Source organism: Diabrotica virgifera, chromosome 6 (assembly GCF_917563875.1).
Source record: "Diabrotica virgifera virgifera chromosome 6, PGI_DIABVI_V3a".
NCBI lineage: Eukaryota > Metazoa > Arthropoda > Insecta > Coleoptera > Chrysomelidae > Diabrotica > Diabrotica virgifera.
Genome location: NC_065448.1, coordinates 148,516,163 through 148,541,810, shown reverse-complemented (window position 1 = coordinate 148,541,810; position 25,648 = coordinate 148,516,163). Strand labels below are relative to the sequence as shown.

The following is a 25,648-nucleotide window of genomic DNA, read 5'->3' as shown; positions in this document are numbered from 1 at the left end:
TACAGATTTGTTGTTTTTTAGTTGACGTAGAGCATATTTCAGTTCGGACTTTAGTATTGGAAGACCTTCGTCGTTTTCGGTATTTAATGTAGGAGGTTCTCTGATGTCATAGAAGAGTTCCTTTATATAGTCTTCCCACATGTTTATTTGTTCTTCAGGGCTTGAAATCAGTTTGCCTTCTGCGTTGATTAGATTATTTGGTCCTTGTGAGTATGTCGTGCCTGTGAATTCCTTGAGTTTCTTATACAGATGGAAGTCATCATGTTTTTTATATAAGTTTTCGATTTCTTCACATTGTTGTGTTATCCATTTTTCTTTTGCAATTTTTATTTTTTGTTTAATGGTTCTATTTAATGCTTTGTACATTACTCTGTGCTGTTTGCATTTTCTTCTTTCATCCATTAAATCCGATATTTCCTCTGTCATCCATCTTTGCTTCCGTGGTCGCTGTTTTGTGAGCATTTCAGTTGCCGTTGTAAGGGCGTGTCTGATTTCCTCCCGAAGGCGAAAGTTAAGGATGTTTAATTATATGAAAGTGTGCTAAAAAACAGTGCGAAAAAGTAAAACCCATTTAAAATAGGTACATTGTTACTTCAGACACACTTTAAACTCTTCATGTACTGCTATCTATATTTACAATTTTAACACAATAAAACCTTTACATTTTTACATAATATGAGATTATTTTTGAGAATTTGGTTAACAAAAATTGGTTAAACAATTTTTCGACCGCGGTACCGCGTGACACCGTGTGTATTTGTTATAAGGATTGTTATACGCATGTATTTCTTTGAGTAAGTTTGTGCAAAAAATCGAATCAGAATAATTTACCTAACGGGGGCGACGTTAGAGACTATACTAATAAGTAGTTGAAACGGTCAAAACAAAGAAACGCACACTCATCAAAAATGCACTTGAGATTCTCGTATAATCAACATTTACTGAATCGATCCAGGAAGAGTCAACTCCAACTAGTAAAAGTTGATTTAAATTTTTAAAATCAACTTTTACTGCTCGTTTCAGTTGGAGTTGACTCCAACTAGTTGGAGTCAACTCTAACTGAGAATCAACTTGAACTGTAACATATACAGTTTTTTACTTCCTCAATATTCAGTGCCGGATTTAGGGTACTTGCGGCCTTAGGCCAAATTACCCCGAGCGGCCCCCGATAACTTCACGATTATGTAATTAAAGCATAAATCACATTTCATATTAATACGTATTTATTTTAATTTTACTTTTTAAAATTGGTAAAACATACAAAGCATAACATAAATGAATAGAAATGCCACTAATGTTCTATTTGAATACGGTACATAAATATGCGGAAATGTTGTATTCACTAATTACATTAATAATCTTGGTTTACAAATTTGGCTAAAACCCCAAACAGCTCTAACAACAATTTCTATATTTATAAAAAATATCTAATTCAAAAAGTTAGCAAACAGCAGTTATTTGTAAAATTATTAATATTGCAGTTAATTGTTAAAATTAAATAGGTAAAATTTTTTTCGTTCTGGGAGAAAAGTACAAGTGGCAATAAAAGACCGAGAAAAAAAAGCGCCGAGTTGAAAAGACATTATAAGTAACAGAAAAAGCAAAATAATATCCATTTCCACTTAAGTAATTTTATGAGGACTTAACCTAATAATTTTTTTCATTAATTTATAGATCAATAATTGATCTATAAATTAATGAAAAAAATATTAAGTTAATTCCTCATTAAATTACTTAAATGGGGCGTTTTTTCTACTTCTTGAAAAAAATTGATTTGTGGGTTACAACCTTTTACCTTTCAACCGTCGAATGAACTGTAATAGTAATAGGCTACGGTTCTGAAAAATAAAATATTAAGAATACAACGAATAAACTTCTAGATCGTTCAATTCTCACATTATTCTCTTATACCGAAAAACGTCAATGTCATTTTCTTAATTTGGATAAAGTTGGATTCGTGAATAACATTGACACTCACTCTACTTCATAATCATCTCATAATAAATCTCATATCTAAACTCTAAACACTCACTTTTCTAGCTTTTTTCTCTGCAAAATTTTTAATCAAATCGTTGAAGTCTAAAGTGGCGTTTAGACGCCGCGATATATCGCAGCAATTATAAACTGATGATTATAAACTGAAACAACTCGATCGTTACAATACATTGATGCAGGCCGATACCAACTCCAATCCAATTCCAATTCCGATAAATCGCTGCGATGTACCGTTTACACACAACAATAAATTGAAGCAACTCGATTGATATCGCGCTGTGTCTAAACGATGCCTTAGGCTTGAAAAAGCTCAGCATTTGAAACAAAACTAAGCAAACTAGACAATCTAGAATCTTCGTCAGAAGTCGAGTTCCTCAAGTAGTTTTTGATTCTTTTCAACACGCTGAATGATCTTTCTTCGGATGCAATATCATGCATAGTAGAATGCGTAAAGCCGTGTCCATATTCGGAAATAATGTTGTTAACTGTCTTTCACAAATGAGTGTCAGATACTCCAAAAATGTATTCCTCGGAGGCTTGGTAATCTTGTTATCATGAGGTTCTCTTTCTTCATCAAATATACCTTCAACAAAGCATTTGAACTGTACACACTCTTCTCCAAAGTTATCATCTATTTCGATTCGATACTTTTTAGCCAAAATAGAAGCTTTTCCCCTGATTTCTTCATTGAAAATTGACGATAAGTTGTTTAAAAACCCAAATTCTTCATTAAGACTGAAATAAAGTTCGGACCTTTCATTCAATTCTGACTAAAGCCTGTAAATTACAACATTGAATATATTAATCTTTAAGTCTTCTTTGCCACTAAAGTGGGGTTCAGTGGATTCATCTTCTTTGTCTTCGCCAAGGAGAGTCTTTTCGGGTGTCTTTTTATTTCAAGAATATAGGTTTCATTTTTAGGTATCTCTTTTCCTCTTTTTCATAGGAATCAAAGTTGGCTCTGGGACTAAATACGTACTCCTTTAGAGATTTGTATTTGTTGCAAGTCACATTTAAGTCTGTAGCAGTCTTTTACAATGTTTTGCTACTCTTATCAAAACGTAAAATATCATATCACATGTTTAGTAGAATAAAATCCTCTAATTTGAAAATTGTTTATTGATTCCATTAGCTTCAGCTCGGCTCACATTTGTTTTCCCTGTATCGGCTGAAATTTTTTTTACTGCATCGTAGTAGCTCCAGTAGTTAAGTAAAATAGCTTTTACAGCATGCCATTTGGCAGCCAATCTTGTAACATTTACTCTTTTTGGAAGGAGTGTCTTTTCGTTATTGTTATTTCTGAAAATGTTTTCCAACACGACCCATCTTGAAGTAGATGCACTCATGAAAACGTAAAATTCTTGAATAAACATGAGTAGTTTTATTACCGCCAAACAACAATCAGCCGCATGTGAGCCTACTACTACGCTGCGGCCCCCTTTTGCTTGCGGCCCTAGGCCTCGGCCTAGTCGGCCTAGTGTCAACATTGTATTCCCCTATTGTTAGATTTTGTAGCTGCCATATTTCTGCAACAAAAAATAATGCCGAAAGAATGGAGTGGTAGTAGTTATTGTACCAATACATAAGAAAGGAAAAAGGAATCATGAATTTCACTAATCCGTATAAAATATTGGCTTATCGGTATTACTGACTAAAAAATTACTACCATATGCCGAAGAAATCGTTGGTGACTACCAGTGTGGTTTCAGGCCTGGAAGATCGACTATTGATCAAACATTTACTATTAGACAAATGCTTGAAAAATATTGGCAGTATAATTAAGACGTGCATCAGATCTTTATAGATTTCAAACAAGCGTTTGATTTAGTTAATCGTCCAACACTATGGAAGGCAATGATCGAGCTGGGCGTACCCAAGAAACTAACTGCGGTAACTCAAATGCTTGTAATTAACTCCTTTGTACAAGTTAGAATAGAGGGAAAATACAAAGTGCTTTCTTCGCAAATTCTGGATTGAGACAGGGAGATCCGTTGTTCCCATTGTTGTTTAACCTGGCCTTAGAATATGTCATGCGAGAAATCTATCCAAAAATCAAACCATAGTTGCTCGGAGAGCAAAATTCGTACTCGCCTTTTCCAATGACGTAGTTGCAGTAGCACAATCAACATTAGAAGTTAAGGACATTTTCTCGAGCTTTGAAGAAGCTGCATTAAATGTCTAAAGGTCTAAAAATAAATGAAGACAACAAAATACATGGCCCTTTCAAAACAACAACGATGGCGAATAAGGCAAAATATTTCTACAAACGATTTTTATAAACTTTCTACTTTTAGAGTTTCTTTTATCAAAATTATTAGTTGTGTTGGTATACTAAATTCGTTTTTTTATTTTATTGTTGACAGTAGCAACCACTTTGGGTTATTAGCTGTATTATCATTGATACGTATACATGGTTACTTAAATCTAATAGCATTTTGCTTATTACATAAGTTCACATTTAGGTAACAGTAACATAATTTACAAATTAAGAATGGGGTTTACAGAATGTTAACAGTGGTTATAATTTGTCTAAAACATTAATGTCTTTCATATAATTAAACAAATGTGTAAGCTTACAGTGTGGTCGTGGTCCTAAGACTGCTTTTATACTGATAGGTATTAAGTGTTTTTGTCTTTCACTAATATATTTAGGACACTCTATTCTATTAATATATGCGTTACATTGATGTCGCAATTACACAGGTCACAAATAGGGCGATTTTATTTAGAGATTAGGTAGCTGTAAGTCTGCTATGCCCTATGCGTAAACGATTTAGCTTCATAAACAGCTGGCGATTTAAGTCTATCTCACACCAAGGTTCATTTGAGGGCTTTATTGTGCTTAGAGTTGATTACGAAAGATTCCATTCGTTTTCCCATTTGTTTACCACTTTTCCTTTAAGGAATGATTTGTAATCGGAAACAGGCACTAAGTTCACTAACACTGAAGACGCACTGTGTATTGCTTCTCTGGCATGAAAATCTGCTTTTTCGTTTCCTGGAAGTCCAAATGTGTGATGGAACCCATATAAAGCCTACTTGCTGCGTCATGTTCTTTAGTAAATGTAATTGTTCTTTTATTAAAATACTTATAGGATTACTTGTATATAACTGTTCTATCGTATGTAACGCACTGAGAGAGTTGGTAATTATGACAGATTTTGGAATTTTTTGAGTACGAATGTGAATGAGGGCTTGCATAATTGAATATAGTTCTCCAGAGTAAATACTGCAAGTGGAAGATAATTTTAATTGTAATACAGTGGAACCCCGATAAGTCGGACTACGATAATCTGGAAGTCCGGTTAACCCGAACTGATTTTCATAAGACAACACAAGCATTTTGCATTTTTTCAGTTTGACTGAGTATTTTACCAAGAAATGAACAATACAACTGTACGTAATTTAGATGTATTGTGCATATGGATTTCATGTTGAAATTATAATGGAGTTTATCTCTCTTATGGAGTAAGTATACCGTATTTTATTAATTTTTACCATATTCTGCGGCTAACCCGGATTTTCGATAACCCGGATCGGCCGCGGTCCCGATTAATCCGACTTATCGAGGTTCCACTGTATAGTGTTTGAATCTACAACTGCCGATCCCACTGATCCCAATGATCTGGGAAAGAAGCAAGTATGTTGAGAAAAGATTGAATAATTGTTGCATGGGGGGTGTCAAACTAAATTCGTTCATTGTTTGTATTAAGAATTTGTGAATAATGTGTATAATAAATACTAGTAAAAAATATAATGGAACAGTCAGATTTGTAGGTTTTGGTAGTTTGGCTTTAAGTTTTAGTCCGGCAGCTGATTTTTTCCGGTAAATAAATATGTACATACGATATGTCCTGCAATAACTTAAAAAATAAATATTTTAATTTACATATGTAATTTTACAAATAAAAGGCAGATATCGAGCACAGTAACAGTTATTTATTAAATCTTGCCCAAGTACTTTCAGAGCATTATCATGGGCGTTTTGTCAAAAAAGGAAGCTATCGAATACATCCCGGAATATCGTAGAAATATACTCAAAAGAAGAAATTGGACTTCGTAAGACCCAACGCGACCGGAAGTCGATATTTGAACTATTCGCGTAACTTTTGCGTCGATTGATATACGATTTCACTAATGTTGAGTTATTTTTGTAAAACTTCCGGTCATAACTTAGCGGAAATAATATCAAAACCGGAACTAAATATTCGAGCTCTCTTATGGATATATCTCATGTACAATTTCTACCACTATAAAATGGCACGTTAAAGCAAGACTTATCGTATGTACTAAAAGTAATTTTGGGCATTGTTTATTGACATTTAACCTGTCAGGGACCCTTCCTCTTACCGCTAGCTTCCATTGATAACTGATGTATAATAGCCTTTATAATTACTTTTCTTATTTTTAGAATTATTGATACTAAAAGAACTTTATAAAAATACAATTAAATCTAAAATTAACGAAAGTATACAGTTTAAAAATTTTGAAATTAAGAACTACACTCTCACTCTAATAAAGATCTGCTTCCCAACTGAAACTTAAATGCCATATACATAGACGATTAACTCTTTGCAATCTGGTCGGAGTGAACAAAAAAGGGTCTTAAAGTCGTTCTCTATATCGCATACTTAAACTATATCTGTAAACAATTTTTCAGGAAGTGGCTTCAATAAAACTTGTAATACTAAATATACTAATAATCATTAATATTTTTTGTATTTTGACAACGGCATCAGATTTGGACGTCGAAACGTTAATAAAATCATTTTTTTAGTAAAATTGTGGCTTATTTCTCATCAAAACTAGTAATTATAAAAATGCCACAAGAAAATAGCTTCAGAACAACACTAAATATACTAATTCTGTTTCAGGGGCAACTGTTATCTTGGCCGTTAGAAACGGCGAAAAAGGCTTAAGAGCTTTAGAAAGAATCAAGTGGATCAAAAACGATGCAAAAATACAAGTAAAATTGTTGGACGTGTCGGAATTTTCGAGTATTCGCAATTTCGTCGACCAAATAAATGACGAATACGCCAAGATTGATATTCTTATAAACAACGCTGGAATTATACGAGATAATTCAAAAGAAATCGGAAAATTTGGGGAAAATGGGAGTGATACATTTTTAACTAATTATTTAGGTAAGTTATATGACGATTTTTTGATTGAAAGACTTATCAAATATAAAGTTTGTTTTAATTTAATTAATGTGTGATATTTGCTTTTGTAAAATAAAAAAGTAAGTGTTTGTTTTTTATATTTTGCCGATACAAAAAATTGTTGAAAATTTCTATCTACTTTTCCTTTTAGGACCATTTTTATTGACCCATTTACTATTACCGTTGCTAAAAAAATCTGATAATGGTAGGGTAATCAATGTATCAGCCCTAGCTCATTTTAATGGTAAACTAGACCTCGATTTCGGAAAGAACTCTGCTCCGCTCGTAGCGTTTGCAGATAGTAAACTAGCCCTAACGATGTTTACCAAATATATGGCGCAGCTTCACAATAGTAAGTATAGGTCGACAGAAATATCTGAAACCGCCAAGGTCAGACCGATCGAAAACTTTAATTACGCGACGTTGTCAGATCAATCGGGTTTCAAAGGTTTTTCGATTTTTTATTTGTTACCTGTTTCACAGTAAAATTGATAACAATAATTCTATAATGATTTTACATTTTTATTATGAATCTAAATATTCCTGTTGTCAATAATTTCAGTTAAATACAAATAAGGAATACTAATTGTTTATGAATGACTTCAACCAACAATCGTCTATTAATAATAATTAATCTATAATAATAATTAAACTGACACCTGCATCTTCTTCTTCAAGTGGCATCTCCGCGACGGAGTTCGACAATCATCGTAGCTACTCGGACTTTAGAGACGGCTGCTGTGAAAAGTTCATTTGATGTACATCTGTACCATTCTTTCAGGTTGCGCAGCAATGATATTCTACGTCGCTCTATGCTTCTTTCTCCTGCATAATGAGTTGGAGCAAGTTGTATCCATCTCCACGTGGAATATGTCTGAGATATTCCAAATTTCTGGTTTTGATTGCGTTAAGACTTCCATTTCTTTATTCATCTTTCTCAGAACATCTTTGTTTGTGACGTGTTCTGTCCATGATATTTTCAGAATTCTTCCATATACCCACAACTCGAATGATTCGACTTTTTCATTGATGCGCATTCAAGGTCCAAGCTTCCATTCCATAAAACAAAGTCGAGAAAACGTAGCATCTAGCCAAACGAACTCTTAGCTCTAACTTCAAATCTTTGGTGCAGAGCACTCTTCTCCTTTTCTATTCTTATTTTAATCTCCTGGAAGTAATCATTTGTGGCGTTGATCATTGTTCCAAGATATGCATATTATTGTACTCGATCGACATTGGTTCCGTTTATAAGGAGATTATCGTTATTTCGTTGTGTTTTAGCTATTCTCATAAATCTTATTCTCATAAAACATGTTTCCTCCTGCAAACATGCAGGGCCGTAACTTCGATGTTGGGGGCCCCGGGGCAAACGTGATCTGAGGACCCTCAGGTGCTGAGGGGCTAAAACTCAGATGCTCAGACGCTAAAACTCATTTTAATGCATTTAATGACTGAAGTTTCTTGTACCTACATACTACATTGCTATTTTAGTTGACCAACACAAAAAATTTTGAAATCACCTTATTTTAAGTTGAATAATTTTGCAAGTACCATCTTATCTGTTTTATGCAAGTACATTTTTCGGCTACAATATGGTTCCTTTTACGTACCAATAATATGTGGCCTGGGGTAAATTGGTTAAGACAATATAGCTGGGACGGTGGGCCCATATTCCGGTTGCATTTTAGTTTTTATTTCGCCAAAATGACTAATTTACTCAGTAACAATTTTATCTAGTCTCGGGGGCCCCAGCTTAGCCCGGGCCTCCTCTTCCAATGGCATTTTAAGTTTTATTACGCCAAAATAACTAATTTCCTAGGTAATAATTTAAATTTTTATATTATGGTCTCGGGGGGCTCAGCTTAGCCCCCTCAACTTTATGTTGAGGTCTAGGGTGCATCTGTAGGTTCTTTTTAAAATTGTCTCATTTGAAACTATTTGTTGGGATCGGGTTTTAAAATACATATTTTTATTTTCCTCGTTAAAATCTATGCACGGCCAACCAAAGGAGGGCCCCTGCGGGGCCCCTCTTGGCCGGGGGCCCCGGGGCACTGCCCCGGTTGCTCCAATGGTAGTTACGGCCCTGCAAACATGTATCCGTTTATTATGTTTGATTCAATTACTTGACATGTTATACAACAATAAATCTTTGTATATTATTTTGTTGGTAGTCGAGAATATTCGGAATACTTATTTACAAAACAAACATACAATAATATACATAATTATTTCTTTACTAAATCTGTCAAAGCAGCTACCCGTTCTTGTATTCTATATTCTATGTAACTCAATAAATAGTATATTATTACATATTTCGTTCTGCTTTCTACTGCATAAATTTTAAAACATTGTGTATAGACCAGTCATCCGCGGTAAAAAAGTAAAACCGTGGAATTTTGAGAATTAAAACCGATTTTCTAGGAAGGGCTAGAGATGGATTTCTACGGACAACAGAAACAAGTATGGCGTTTCATAAGACAACAAAGAAGCGAACTGAAAGAACTAGTTAAAATAGAACACATGAATGAGGATACATGGGTGGCCTTCCTGACAGAAATGTTTAAAAAAGATAACGAAGAATCTTTACCAGATACGCTAAATATAGTAATTGATGAAAAGACCGAAATCTCCCAAATAGGTGTGAAACAGGGAATAAATAAATTAAAAAATAGAAAGTCACCAGGGGAAGATCAAATACCAAATGAACTGTTAAAATATGGAGGTGATCACCTTTTACAACAACTGCAACTTTTATTCATAAAATAATCACCACGAACAGAATACCAGATGAATGGAGGAGAGCAATTATGCTGATGTTCTTCAAGAAAGGAGATAAGAAGACCCAAATAATTATCGAGCAATAAATCTTTTAAATACAAGACTCAAATTGACAACAAGAATTATAGCGACAAAAATAAACGAACGCAAAACTCTGCAAGAGGAACTGCAAGGATTTCGGACAGGATGATCATGCACGGATGCAGTTTTTGTAATAAGACAAGTAAGAGAAAAGTCCCTGGAATACAACAAACCAGCATATATGCCTGATATATTTGAAGAAAGCGTTTGATAGAGTGAGAATTCGGGACGCGATACATTTATTATATGAAAAGGGAATATCACTGGATTTAATACAACCATTGAGAATATAAATAAAAATAACATAGCTATGGTAAGATGTAAGGGAAAACTATCGCAACCTAACAAGTATGAAACTGGCATTAGACAAGGAGATTCGCTGAGCCCAATAATCTGATAATAAATGAAATCATAAAGAAAGTTAAAAAAAGAAGAGGACATAGAATGGGAGAAAAGGAAATAAAGATAATCTGCTACGCCGACGACGCCATAATAACAGCCGAAAATGAAGATGACCTACAAAGATTAATGAAAGAATTCGAAGATACGGCACTCATATACAACATGGCAATCTAAACAGTAATATCAACAATAGTAATATCAGCGTAACCGAGACGATGTAAATTGATCGTAAATAACAAAATAATAGAACAAGTGATGGAAACGGAATACTTGGGAGTAAAACTGTCAAGCTACGGAAAAGTGGAAGAAGAAGTACAAAATCAAGTGAACAGAGCAGCAGAATGTCTCAACAACACAATCTGGAGAAACAAATACCTCACAACGGAAACAAAAACCAGAATATATAAATCACCAATAAGAAAAATAACAAACCAAACTCTAAGAAACAGAGTAAGAAGTGAGGAAATACGAGTGAGATGTGGAATAGAAGAAATAAACATGTCAACCAAAAGAAGAAAGAAAGAATGGAATCAACACATAGAAAAATGACAGAAAATAGAATAGTACGAATAGCAAGAGACAAATCGCCAAATGGAAGAAGATCATTGGGACGACCAAGGAAAAGATGGCCAGACAATGTCAATTGAGGCTAAAAATCGAAGTATACAGGCATTGAGCCTATTTATAAAGTAGGAAGAAGAAGAAGAAGAAGAAGAAGAAGAAGAAGAAGACTCCAAGACATTTCTTCAAAATTTACCCTATGCCAAACCGGGCTTTTGCCCTGGGGGTGAAAATCCCATCTAAGGGATGAACATATTTTCAATGAAAATAACTATGGAAATCGATAGACTATGACCAATTCTGAGTAAATTTTGTTCTATAATTTTTTTTTTGCAAAGTTGATGCAAAGTTGATTACGAAAACGTCCCATGTATTTTGTCGGACAAAACATCCAATTGATTTGTTACCCTTTCATTAAACTCTCATGCAAAAATCAGATTACTATTACTAATAGGTCTGGATCCCGCGTATGAAAAAAAAGTTGATTAATAGCAAGCTGAAAATTTGTTAATAGCTTGAGGGTGTCTAGTCGGATAAACTTTGATATATGGGAACACTGAAACAGGGGCAGTTTTAATTGTGGAACAGGTTAAAAATTTGGAACGGTCAGACCACGAAAACGGCACATTTATTTTGTCCGACAGAACAGACTTAAACTCTCCGAACAGAGATTAAACTCTCATGCAAAAATCAGACTGCTATTTATCACCTGTCATAATTCCTGTCATTTGACATATTCTACATGTTCCACTCATTAAAACGCCCATTTGGTGATAAATAGCAGTCTGATTTTTGCATGAGAGTTTAATCTCTGTTTGGAGAGTTTAAGTCTGTTCTGTCGGACAAAATACATATGCCGTTTTCGTGGTCTGACCGTTCCAAATTTTTAACCTGTGCCACAATTAAAACTTCCCCTGTTCCAGTGTTCCCATATATCAAAGTTTGTCCTACTAGACACCCTTAAGCTATTAACAAATTTTCAGCTTGCTATTAATCAACTTTTTTTTCATACGCGGGATCCAGACCTATAACCGACATGATTCCTGTCATTTGACATATTCTTCGTGTTCCACTCATTAAAATGCCTAGGTGGTGATAAACACCGGTCTGATGTTTGCATGAGAGTTTAATGAAATGGTAACAAATCAATTGGAAGTTCTGTCCGACAAAATACATGGAACGTTTTCGTAGTCTGACGTTCCAAATTTTTAACCTGTTCCACAATTAAAACTTTCCCTGTTCCAGTGTTCGCATACATCAAAGTTTGTCCGACTAGACACCGTTAAGCTATTAACAAATTTTCAGCTTGCTATTAACCACCTTTTTTTGGTACGCGGGATCCAGGACTATAAATGTTTTTAAGTTATTATACATATAAAATGTATAGTCTCAATTGCTAATAACTTAGAAAGTATCAACTTTGCAAAAAAATTTATAGAACAAAATTGATTCCGAATTGGTCAATCTATCGATTCACATAGTTATTGTGATTGAAAAAATTTTCATCCCCTAGATGGGGTTGTTTCACCCCTAGAGCAAAAGCATGGTTCGGCATAGGGTAAATTTTGTCAACGGTTATAAATACTACCTAAATCCAAATTTTCAAGGAAATCGACCTTGATTCTCAAAATTCCACGAGAAAATGGCTGTTGCGATTGGACTAGTACCTATAACTTCACGGGATTGTGCACTTATACTACATTTACAATCAAGATGAAGTAGAAATAAACAAACCAAGACACGTTAAATGCTACTAGGAGCACTCCTGAATCATAATTTACAATGTTTAGGGTAGGTGGGGACAAAAGTACGCACGGGGTAAAGGTACTACGCACTTACATTTTTCAGTAACTTCTTATATGTTGGCGACAAAATCTTGTGGCATAATATGTTTGTACTACTCAGTATCATTGGATGAGAAACTTTGGCGCAATCAGGGCGAATACAACAACAAAAATGAGATAAAAATTATTTTTGTACCTTTTGATCTAGTTTTTCTTAAAAATTGATTGATTCTAATTCTTAATCTTTCAAACTCAGATTATTATTGGTTAGGGATGTTGAAAGTTTATTGTTAGAAGACTTCTTCTACATGACAGTTTAAAGTTCACATGCGCATAGTTTCATATTGAGGTTAGATATATTATTGGTTGCCGGATGGGGCAAAAGTACTCACACAAATTGGGCAAACGTTCGCAGTGCGTACCTTTGCCCCCAGTGAGGCAGACTTGGCAAATGCATGTTTCAAGTCAATCTTCAAAGTGAATATCAAGTTGAGCTTGATATTCTATCAGCTAATTTTGTCTCAATTGCCAAATTTCTCAAATCCGCAAAAGTACGCACATGCGTACTTTTGCCCCATTGGGTGGGGCAAAGGTACGCATTTACATTTTTTTTTCAAAAAGTTATCTATTAACACTATTAAAATAATATTGAAGAATTTCCATTTGCCTAATATGGTTACAAAATGTATCAATTTCACTTTCATCTATACTCTGTGCCAATTCAAGCATTAGAAGATTCAGTAGAGATGAAAATTTAGAAAATGCGTACCTTTGCCCCCACCTACCCTATACATTGTAAATCCCAAATCATGATTTCCAAAGTTTATACATACATTGTAAATTATGATTCGAGAGTGGTCATAGTAGCGTTTAACGTGTCTTGGTTTGTTTATATTTCTGCTGCATCTTAATTGTAAATTTAGTATAATGTTCTATTTTTCACGGCACTATTTAAAAAAATATTAAATGTATTCTACATACACAACACTATTCGACGATTTTATCTGGCAATGTCGCAAAACCACTGACCTCGTCCACAATGCTTTTTAAATGGATATTTAATCTTTGCACCAACGCGGTTTCAGATATTTCTGTACAATTGTACTTATTAATTATTTAAGAATCGGTGGTTCATCAACTGTACGAAGTAATTTGCGAACTCAATCGACTGTATAGGTGGCTGTGCAGTTGTATGAAAATGGCGTGTGTAATTGGGATAACGTATTTTGATGTAATTAATATTATTATTGATGTAATTACTTACTTACTTACTTAAGCCGTCCTCTTATACCTTACGGTGTCGCGGTAAGTGGAGAAATCAGATGACTACATGCCTTTCGGTCAGTAGCTAGTCTCTCTGCTTCTCTCCACCCAATATTTCTTTTTGCCCAAGCCTTTCCAATATACGCGTTCCACGTTCATGCTGGCCTGCCTTTTCGTCGTTTGTTGTCGGATGCAGCTTTCCATGCCCTCTTTACACTTCTACCTTCACTCATTCTCGCCATAGGTCCGAACCACGATAACTGTGTCGTTTCAAGTCTGCCTAAGGTCCTTCCAATACCGCATTTTTCACGTATCTCTTCGTTTCTTATACGACCACGTCTGGTCACCCCGGATACCTCTCATAAATCTCGCATTTCGAATGCTTGAATTTTACTACGGATGTTGTCATTCACTGTCCACGTTTCACTACCGTAGAGTAGCACCGGCTCGTATACAGTTTGAAATACATACTTTCATTTTTGTTTTCAGGCTTACTTCCTTCTTCCTAATAAAACTTTTATTTAGTGCATAGTATAATTTTGTTGCACTCATTATCCTGCTGTTTATTTCTGGTTCTATATTTCCTTGTCCATTCATTGTTGATCCTAGATACTTAAATTCCTCTAATTGTGTGATGTACCTACATTCAACCGACCGACGTTGATACATAGGTTAACGGATGATTTATTTACACTTTAATCCCAATTCCTCTAGTTCCAAATAAACGGCAGCATCCTCGCTTGAGTACACGAATAAACACGAAAGCGTGTTTCCTCTCTTTTATTCTATTTTATTTTTATTTCTGTTCTAATTTTCCTTTCTTTTCTATTAATTTTTTTGCTATTTCGTTGTTCAGTACATCTTTTTTATATTGTTGTAACATCTGCAATATTCTTTTTAATTCCAGATACGAAAATAACATTTAATTCCGTATCACCTGGTTTAGTACGAAACACAGGACACATATCAAATTACTCGAATTTAGGAACGTCTTTTTTAACGAAATTTGCCGTTTGGCCTTGGCTGTGGCTATTTTTGAAAACGCCCTACCAGGGTAGCCAAACTGTCATTTATCTCGCTGTGGAACCCAAATTACACAGAGTATCAGGCTGCTACTTTAGGTAAGTAAACAAATTGTTTTTAGTTTATAGTCTTTTTCTTTTTCTTCTTTCTAGCATGATCTGTCATGCTAGTAGGTTACTGTTTGTTCATTGCCATCAATAATCCGGTCAACTTAGACATCAAAATAGTTTGCAAATAACAAAAATTGCCGGAGAGCCAAATTTTGGTGGAGAACTAGAGTTTACCATAACAAATAAAGTTTTAAAAGTCCCCATCGATCCTATGTGTGCAACAAAAGTTATTCGGGGTCAAAGGTCAAAATTTGAGATTTTTTGGATTTTTCTCGAAAACCGTAAGTTTGATCAAAAAAAAAACATCAAACCAGAGTTGTAGATCTTAACATTCTCTACAAAAATAGTCCTTACAATTTTTTCCCTAAGAGTTACCATTCCTGAGATATCGCGATTTTAAAAGTTACTTTATACATTATATTATGCACATATTATAAGCCACGTATTTGCATAATGTGGCACTTAAGACAAGTATAAATGCCTATTTGTGTCTCTTTTATATAATATATTATACTATTCTGAAAATATTTCTTCAAAAGATAATCAGTCCCAAACTGATTTTCCTCTATCCACGTGGATTTGAAAAATATTTGGCTATGGCTATATCATTGTTTAAAAAAGAACAGATTGTCTATTGTAAACAATGGCTACAGTATTGTCCGTAGGTCTTGTTCATATTATCAGTTTCTTTTAGTGCTAAAGGTTCAGTTCAAGTGAATATAAGTGCTTATTACAAGCGTCTACCACCCACATAACAATGATGTTCGCATCATGTTCTAAGCATATACTACCAACATTCGTCGGAGTATATTCTTTTTAGTATATGCGTAGTACAAGCATAGCATGTACCTTAAAAACATTCTAAATTTCATGTTCTTTGCATATACTTTAAAGTATATTCTCGTACCGAATATACTGAGTAAATTCATGTACGTAGTAACTCGGAATATTCGTAAAAGTTTATTCTTAGAATATACCTTTATCGAATATTCTTAGCCCATACTTATAAGTACATTCTTAACACATACTTATAAGTAGATACTTTTAAAATATCTTAAAAAATAATATGTATGTATAGGATATATACTATACTAGCCTTATAGATTATCAACTTCGTTATATTTTAGAATAATTAATAAAATTTATGTATGTAGGTAGTATTGGACGAATTTCATTTCAAAATTGTTGTATGGTAAAAAAGTTTAAACATTAATTGTATTAACGTTTATTATTAAAAATTCGTTTTCATAATTTGAAATAACTTTACCATTTCGAGTTTATCATGAGTATTTTTACATCGTTGGAATTTGAATTTAGGTACATTCAATTCAATACGGGCCATTCCAGAACCAAAGCACGCCAAAACCCACAACCAAAGCCTTTGGTGTTGCCAACCGTCAAGCTTTTTCCGTCAACCTTAAAAATTCCCACTTTTATAAAAAAATTCCTTCCTGTTTACAAAATCTGAGAAGATATGTTTAATTATTTTCAAATATTTTGATTTTTTTAATATCTTACAATTTGGACTGGAACAAAAATTCCCTTTTGAGTTAACTTTTCCCTTTATCACCTTTTATGTTGAAAATTCCCACAAATAGTGAAATTTCCCTCCGTTTGGCAACACTAACCACCGGTGCACCGATGATGTTATTCCACAATACATATCCCCCTATCCCCGTCTTGTCTTATTCTGACCATTTCTTACCTGAATGGATCAGGGTAGGAAACAATGGTAAAATATGAAATCGAAAATAGGTATTATTTGTATCTATGCAGTGTTAAGGATGAAGACGAATGATAAAGTACTAGGACTAAAGAACATACATAATCTCTTTATTTTGTTTGCGGTGCTTCAAAATAGGTATAATCTATTTTGGTAACTCAATATTATTTAATAAATACATACAGTACGTAAATCGTTCTGCTGGACATAGAGAATATACATTGAGATCATTGTGGCAACTGCGCTAACCTGTGTTAGTTGAAACTCTGTTCGAGTACGAGTTTCTGGTGCAATAGAGCTGTTAGAACGAATAGAATGAGTGATTTTGAATTCAAGGCAGTCCATAAATAAATCCAAAACCAAGATTACGACTGATTAATTAATAATTTTACTTTAATTTTTAAAATATCTTTTATTTAAAAATAATTTCCAATTTAAACAGACACAGTTTTCCCATTAGGTCAAAAATAATTCTACTACAATGTCATGTTTTGACGTTTATTTTTGTCACCCGAAAATAATTGTCAATTTTGAGGTTAATGCCCCTTAATTCCATAGAGTTATATATTAGCATAGAGAGAGTATCTTTCAGAGCGAAGTGACGACACCATCTTTTTTATTTGGATTAGTGCTGTTTCACTCTTACGCATAGTAAAGCTGCTACAGTTGTCCTCCTCTTCCGTGCCTATATTCACAGTGAATGTCATCATAGATTTTCGATACAATGTGTTAGAAAGAGATGCAGCAAACCAGCCCATGAGATCTTGTCGTCAGGAAGCGCGGAAGGTAGGCTCTCTCTATGTTAATATATACCTCTATGCTTAATTCTAACAACTATATTATCAATGAGAGAGCGAAGTTGCCACAATTATCTTAATATAATACAATGTATGTATTCTAAATATATGCAATGTATGTTCCCTATGCCCAGCTGAACGATTTACGCACTGTATAAGTAAGTACATATAAGTATATAAATTTTAGTTACTCATACATAGTTTAGTTTAGCTAAATATTATAATATAATAGTTTATATAGATAACTAAAATTTATAAATATGTACTTACTTTTTAAGTAATATTGCATGTAGGTACTAACTACATTCTCATTTGCCATTAAAAATTTAAATATAATAGGTATTTGGTAGAACCAGTAGAACCTAAGATGAGATTAGGTGATGCTGAAAACATAATTTTGAGCAATATAGCACTTTCTTAGAATATCCTTAAAAATATATTCGACTAATACAAAGATGTGCAGTAGTACGTTCTAAGTATATAAAAAGATGGTTTATAGCACTTCCTTGGAATATTCTAAAAAGTACGTTCTTAGTATAAACTATAAACTAAAAAGATGTGCGGTAGTACGTTCTAAGTATATAAATAGAAGGGACGAAGCACGTCCTTGGAATGTTCTAAAAAGTATATTCTTAGTATATACTGAAAAGAAGTGCGGTAGTACATTCTAAGTATATACATAGAACGTTTAAGTACGATAATGTAGTATATACTCAGTATGTGCTCTGCACATTCGCAATGGTAATTACGCATATTCTCAGTATATACTTTTTCTGAAAAGTATGTTCTATGAATATACTAAGAACATGAAATTGTTACGTGGGCATTTAGCAGACATTACGGGCTTACAGTGACAGTGGTATTTGACGGCTACAGTGACTCGACAAAGAATATTAAAGCTGTAGAATAACGTCGTCGAACTACAAAAATATCATCGGGTTGCGAGATTATCTTTGATGAAAATATAACAGTTCCAGCGAATCAACAACAATTTTTCGCTAACATTAATAATAAATCTCGTTTCATTTCCATGTTAACTGACAAATTAACAGCTGCGAATATTGAAGTGAAACAAGCTAAAAATGACGCAGATATCCTTATAATTGAGACAGGAATTGAAAAATTTAAGGCAACAAACACAACAATTGTAGTTGGTGAAGATGTTGATTTGTTAGTACTGCTTACTGCAAGGACTCCAGTGGATAAAGTTATTTATTTTCTGAAACCTGGAAGGGCTCAACAGCGAACAGAGATATATTCTTCGAAAAGTTTATCGGCTTATCCCAAATGCCAAAAGTACATTTTATTTTTACATGCGATAACTGGCTGCGACACTACGTCAGCAATGTACAGAAGGGGCAAAACGTCAGTACTTAAATTATCCGAAAAAAAAAAAAAAAATAGATTTGACTGACTGCTGTAAAGTTTTTACAGAACTTGATTCCACACCGCAAACAATAATTACGGAAGGAATTCGCTTTCTTCTTGCGGTTTATGGAGCTAAAAAAAAAATAAGTTGTCTTGATAAATACCGATACTTAACTTTTGTAAAAAATACGCGAAACAAGAAACAAGTACAACTATCATGTCTTCCTCCAACATCAGCATCTGCTTTTCAACATTTGTATCGAGTATATTATCAAGTTCAAACATGGCTAGGCAATGAATTGAATCCAGAAGACTGGGGTTGGAAATTAATAGATGGGACCGATTAAAACGTTACTCCCACCTGCTCCAGAAAATCTCCTTAACACTATTTTTTGCAATTTCAAAAAAGGTTGTAGTGCCAAATGTGGATGTAAAAAATTCGGGTTGCTGTGTTCTCTAGCGTGTACCAACTGCCAAGGTCAGTCTTGCTCAAATGTCCAGTTTAGTACAACAGAGGAAGACTCCTGTGATTTTAATGAAGAGACAAATGATTCAGTCACATTTGAACAATTTCTGAACTTCCAGCAAGAGGAAGAGGAAGAAGATGAAATCGAAGAAGACTTGACTGTTGAAGTAGGTTTTCAAGAATATGAATCTGATTAAAATATCTAAAGAAATCAAAACAATAGTTAACCTAATAATCAATAGCATTATCAATAATCAATATCAATAATAGGGTAATATCTAGAACTTGACCGGTATTCTTTCCTTAAATTATCCTAAAATTGTCAAAACACTTAGTGGAGTAGGCCTACAGAGGCAACCAAGGTAAAATAAACGCGCCGAGTACACTATACTACTTCACAGGTGGTGTGGAAACGTGTGCATGTCATGTATAATGTGACTCTTAGAATCGCGATATCTCAGGAATGGCAACTCTTAGGAAAAAATAGTAAGAATTATTTTTGTAGATAATTTTAAGATCTACAACTTTGTTTTTCGAAAAAAATCCAAAAAATCTCCAATTTTGACCTTTGACCCCGAATAACTTTTGTTGCACACATGGGATCAATGGGGACTTTTAATACTTTATTTGTTATGGTATACCCTAGCTCTCCACCAAAATTTGCCTCTACGGCAATTTTTGTTATTTCAAATGTCTATATAGACCGGGTTACAAGTCTTCCCCTGACGATGAAATCCAGCATTCTCGCCATCGTTTTGGTGGTCTACCCTGTGGTTTTTTACCTACTGGGTTATTCGTTTTTGCGCTTTTAATGAGTCATCTACCCTCCATTCTCTTTATATGTTTGTTCCAATTTCGTCTCTGTCTGACCCACCTTCCTATGTCCTGTATTCCACAGTTTTGTCTGCTGTCTTCACTTCTTATTCTGTCACGTACAGTTTTGCCTTGTATACTTCTTAGTGTTCTAATTTCAACTGTTCTCATCGTTTATAACGTTCTATTTGTGCCCGGTCTTGTTTCTGCTGCATATGTTATTGTAGGTCTTATTGTTGTCTTATATATTTTGACTTTGGTTTCAGTATTTAGATATTTGTTCTTCCATACGATTTCTTTCAGGCATCCCGAGATTCTAGCTGCTTTCATTGTTTGTTCTCTGGCATCTTTTGAGAGATTTCTATAGCTTGTTATTTCCGCTCCAAGATATTTGAAGTGATTCACCCTTTCCACAGTTTTGGAGTAAATTTATAATTTGCATCTTAGTTTATAGTAATTTTTATAATGTTTCGATGTATGTTTTCGCGCCAGAATGTATGTATTTCGGTCTTGTTTCTCCCGTCATATCAGCACCTATTTCCTATTTATATATTCAAGCTTCTTATTCTTGACTGGATCTACAACTAGGGCTGAGTCTTGGTTGCATCCACTCTAGTCCTCCATTTTCTACCAATCTTGCGCTTCCACTTCTCATTGTTGTACCCCAATCCTAGATAAATCGGATTCAGCATCATTCTTCCATCTTTTTCTGGGACGGCCCACTTATCTTCTACCGTCTGGTCTCTAAGCCAAGCCGCACACCAACGAAACATGAAACGAAAAACATGAAACATGAAACGAAAAACATGTTTCATGAAAAGAAAACACTGCTAAACAAATCTCAAAGTCCGCCTACCAATGAAACGAGTGTGATTCATGCTCATGACACATTTTTATTTTCGGAGAGTTTCATAAATGGCCGGAAATATATTTGTTTAGCAGTGGTTTATTTCCATGAAACGAAATTTACGTTTCATGTTTCTTTGATGTGCGGCCTGCCTTAAAAAACACTGTTTTTAATGCTCTGTCTTTCTATGATCTTACTACATGCCCTACCTATCTTATCCGGTTAGCTTTTATACAGGGTGTTTGGTAAAGAATAGGGACTATTACATGAAAAATAATCAGTATTTCTTAAGACCTCTAAAACGAAAAAAATATACACGGTATTCCATTTGAAATAAGAAAGTCCTTACTCACTAGAACCTATAAAAATCGTGCAAGCCGTTTCCTAGATAATAATTAAGGCGTTGACAATAAAACTCACTCTGTAGTATATAATCATTTATTATTCTATTTTTACGAATATTCGTTAGTTTTACTACACAATTATTTATTTACGTTTTTTTTTTATAATTCCAGTGACTGTGAGATTAAAGAGCCCGCAGATATCGTCAACGATTTAACAGCTGCCAAATCTCTTTATGAAGCTTCCTGCAAAGTTGTCGACTGTGAAACTGAAGATTTAACATTTACAGAAAAATATGAAACAGAGTGCACATCAAAAATATCGCTACAAAAGTAAATGTAGTATTTACAAAACTTACTCTATGTTTTGTTAACGAGACTGAAAACATAAGGTTTTTTTAATATACGTATGTGAAAGTGAAACGGTTTATATTGACGTGTCTATACAAAAAATATACTTTGGGCAAGCTTTTCTCATGGTTGTTTTATTTTTACAAAATGCATTTGACTACTAATAAATATAATCAAACACATCCGATTGATAGGCTAAGCAGTTACCCTTTTCCTTTCTCAGATCTCTGGCGGTTTTTAATTTTGAGAATTTTTAACATATTATTACGATTTTATTTACTTATTTATGAACTTCATTTTAATTGAAAACACTTCATTACTCATTATTTTTAATTTATTTACACACTAAAACATATATAGGTACTCAAACATAATATAATCTATATGTTATAGTCAAAGCCCGAATTTCAGTCACTCCTAGGTTTGACAATTCTCAGGTCTCCTCCAATTTGGCAATCCTCAGGTCTGACTGACGGTCTTAGTCAAAGCCCGAAATAAATTACAGTTTCGGCCTTTGACTAGTCAAAACTAGGAGAGACTAAGTTGGTCAGGCAAAGGTCGAAATTCAGTTTTATGAAATCGGGGTTTGACTAGTAAAACCCCGATCAGCTATTAAATGTCGTAATTTGTTATATTAGGTTTAATAAAACGTCATTTTTTAATTTCAATGTTTATTATTTTTATACGGTTGTAATTAAAATAAAAAAATTAGGGTTTATTCTCACATGTTGAGGCATTATGGCATTTAGATTTGCACAATACGTCAGACCTTTTACACTTACATAATTTTGAAGAGCACTTCTTATTGCAGTAGCATTTTATAAAGCCTTGTCCTCCAAATTTAGAATCTTTTGTACTCATTTCTCTTAGAGACAGCTTAACGTCTAGAATTTCTTCGAAATTAAGTAAATTCTCTTTGCATTCTCTTATTTGATTTCTTGAAAAAAGTTTGTTTATTTTTCCTTATTTCGTACCAACTCTATATAAACCGTCAATTGTTTTATCGTCAACTGTGAAAAAAGATATTGCAATCTGAGAAAAAACTAAGTATCACCATAATACTAACGAAGCCCCTGGACCGTCGTCGTCGCTAGGAGAGGAAGAAAATTGTCAAATAATTCAGATTACTTCTTCAGATGTGGTTTGTTGTATTGTAAAAAAGAGAGCTCTGACGCACATACGTGCATAATTTGTAGTCTGGTGGTATATGTTGTATACGCTGACAGCACACTTGGTGCATACTATGAAGGTTTTGAAAGAAAAGTTACATGCATGCTTTGTGCACACACAGAAAAGATTAAAATAAATAAAGGAAAGGCGATTGAAGGTCTTTTTGCCCAGGTAATGCTATGGAACAATTAAGTGAAAAAAAATTCCTCTAATTTCGATCGGAAAAACTGTAACAATACCGATCCCTAGCTTTCATACAGCCAAAGGAGATGCTCGAAATATTTTGGGTATCATACAAGATAAAACAATAATTACTGACGGTTTATATAGAGTTGGTACGAAATACGGAACAATAAACACACTTTTTTCAAGAAATCAAATAAGAGAATTTTTTTAATTTCGAAGATGTTTCAGACGTTAAGCTGTCTCTAAGAGAAATTAGTACGAAAGATTCTAAATTTAGATTACAAGACTTTATAAAATGCTACTGCAATAAGAAATGCTTTTCAAAATTATGCAAGTGTAAAGATCTAAAATCTAACGTATTGTGCAACTCTCAATGCCATAATGTCTCAACATGTGAGAATAAACACTAATTTTTTATTTTAATTACGACAATGTAACTTTTATAAAAATGAAAAAATTATTTTGTAATCGTGATATTAGTATTCATCTACGAACTAGAATGTTAAAATGCTATGTATTCAGTACTTTGCTCTACGGTGTTGAGTCATGGACTCTTAAACAGAGGAATATTAAAAATCTTGAGAGCTTTGAGATGTGGTGCTACCGCCGTATACTAAGAATAAGTTGGGTGGATAAAATTACAAATGAAGAAGTAATACGCAGAATAAATAACGAGCCAGAAGTTCTACTGAATATAAAAAAGAGAAAACTTGAATACTTAGGCCACCTGATGAGGGGACAAAAGTACACATTCCTACAAAATATAATGCAAGGAAAAATCCAAGGACGAAGAAATCCAGGCCGTAGAAGAATATCCTGGATGAGAAATTTGAGAGAGTGGTTTGGCTGTACCACTAACGAATTGTTCAAAACAGCAGTAAATAAAATTAGAATCGCCCTAATGATATCCAATCTCCGATAGGAGAGGCACTCAAAGAAGAAGAAGAAAAATAATACACATTAAAATTAAAAAATGACGTTTTATTAAACCTAATCTAATAAATTACGATATTTTAAGCAAGATCGGGGTTTGACTAGTCAAACCCCGATTTTATAAAATTAAATTTCGACCTTTGCCTGACCAACTTAGTCTCTCCTAGGTTTGACTAGTCAAAGGCCGAAACTGTAATTTACTTCGAGCTTTGACTAAGACCGTCAGTCAGACCTGAGGATTGCCTAGTCAAACCTACGAGTGCCTGAAATTCGGGCTTTGACTATAACATATACATATACAATTTATAATTACTTTATACAATTTATTTTACAGACCAGTCCTGCATCGATAACTATAATGTTGTATTCAATGTGGGCTCAGAATATTTTTAATATTACCAAAGTTTAATATAAGTTATAAATTGCGAATCTCAGTGATATATTGAAATAAACTCTAAGTGAACACAAACTCTTTACTAATATCCAGTTAAATTAGCATTAAAGTCAGCCAATTGCAATTATTTGTTATTGTTGTCAATAAACAAATCCAGTTTTACCAGCAAAACAACCGCTTTTAGTAAAGACCGATATACCTGTTTTAACAGGTGTACAGGGTCGGACTTACTTTTCACTTAACGTTTATCGAAATGAATTCAAACATGGAATCACACAACAGTTCTACAGTACACGACCATCAAAGTCAAATAAACGCATCACAGCCATACTCCTTGGCAGCGTCGAGAGTGCAATTTCCTTTAAAGTCCCAAGCAATTATCTTTGGTGCCTTAGAAAACACCAACTTCAAGACTATTCAAGACTTCAAGAAAATATAATCTTCTCTTCTAGATTATCTAATAATCGCATATGTATGTATTTATCCAATAAACAAATAGTGGATGGTTTTATGAATAATCATGGTCAAATAGAAATTCAAGGTGAAATTGTCAGAGCAAGAAGGTTAGTTACACCAGTGGAACGACTTGCGCTCTCCGGCGTATGTCCTTCAATACCGTACGACTTGCTAATCAATGAGTTACAAAAAATCGGCATAGTTCCTGTCTCCCCCATGACATTCCTCAAAATTAGTGCTTCTATGCCTGCGTACAACCACATCCTTAGTTTTCAAGGACAAATCTATATCAGTCCTCACAGTTTAACACTACCAGAGTCATTTACTCTTGTTTTTGACAACACGATATATAGAATATTCATTTCTCAAGACAGTTTAATTTGCTTTAGATGCAAGAAGCCAGGTCACATTGCATCACAGTGCTCCGAACCACTAGCTTAACTAAACCCCAACCAAAACAATGAAGCATCGGCATCCAGCGCAACAAATATTTCTCTCTTACTTGACCCTGCTAAAAACTTCATAGAAAATCACCCTCTACCTTTCCCTCTAAACTTTGATCAACTTAACATGCTCCTAACGAATATGACGGGATCAACAGATCCTATAACCACAATTCAAGAATATACCACAGACGTATCAGC

The 25,648-nt window shown here is 34.0% G+C and overlaps 1 protein-coding gene across 1 annotated transcript in view; it reads left to right on the top strand.

The window, feature by feature from the left end:
- LOC114342822 (retinol dehydrogenase 13-like) overlaps positions 1-21,987 on the top strand; it is an 89,740-nt gene extending 67,753 nt beyond the window's left edge. The window contains exons 3-6 of the mRNA XM_050654134.1: positions 6,870-7,139; positions 7,309-7,509; positions 14,934-15,147; positions 21,689-21,987. Coding sequence (XP_050510091.1) covers positions 6,870-7,139; positions 7,309-7,509; positions 14,934-15,147; positions 21,689-21,851 — 848 coding nt within the window. The 3' untranslated portion in view covers positions 21,852-21,987. The remainder of the gene's footprint in view (positions 1-6,869; positions 7,140-7,308; positions 7,510-14,933; positions 15,148-21,688) is intronic.
- The last annotated feature ends 3,661 nt before the right edge of the window (positions 21,988-25,648 follow it).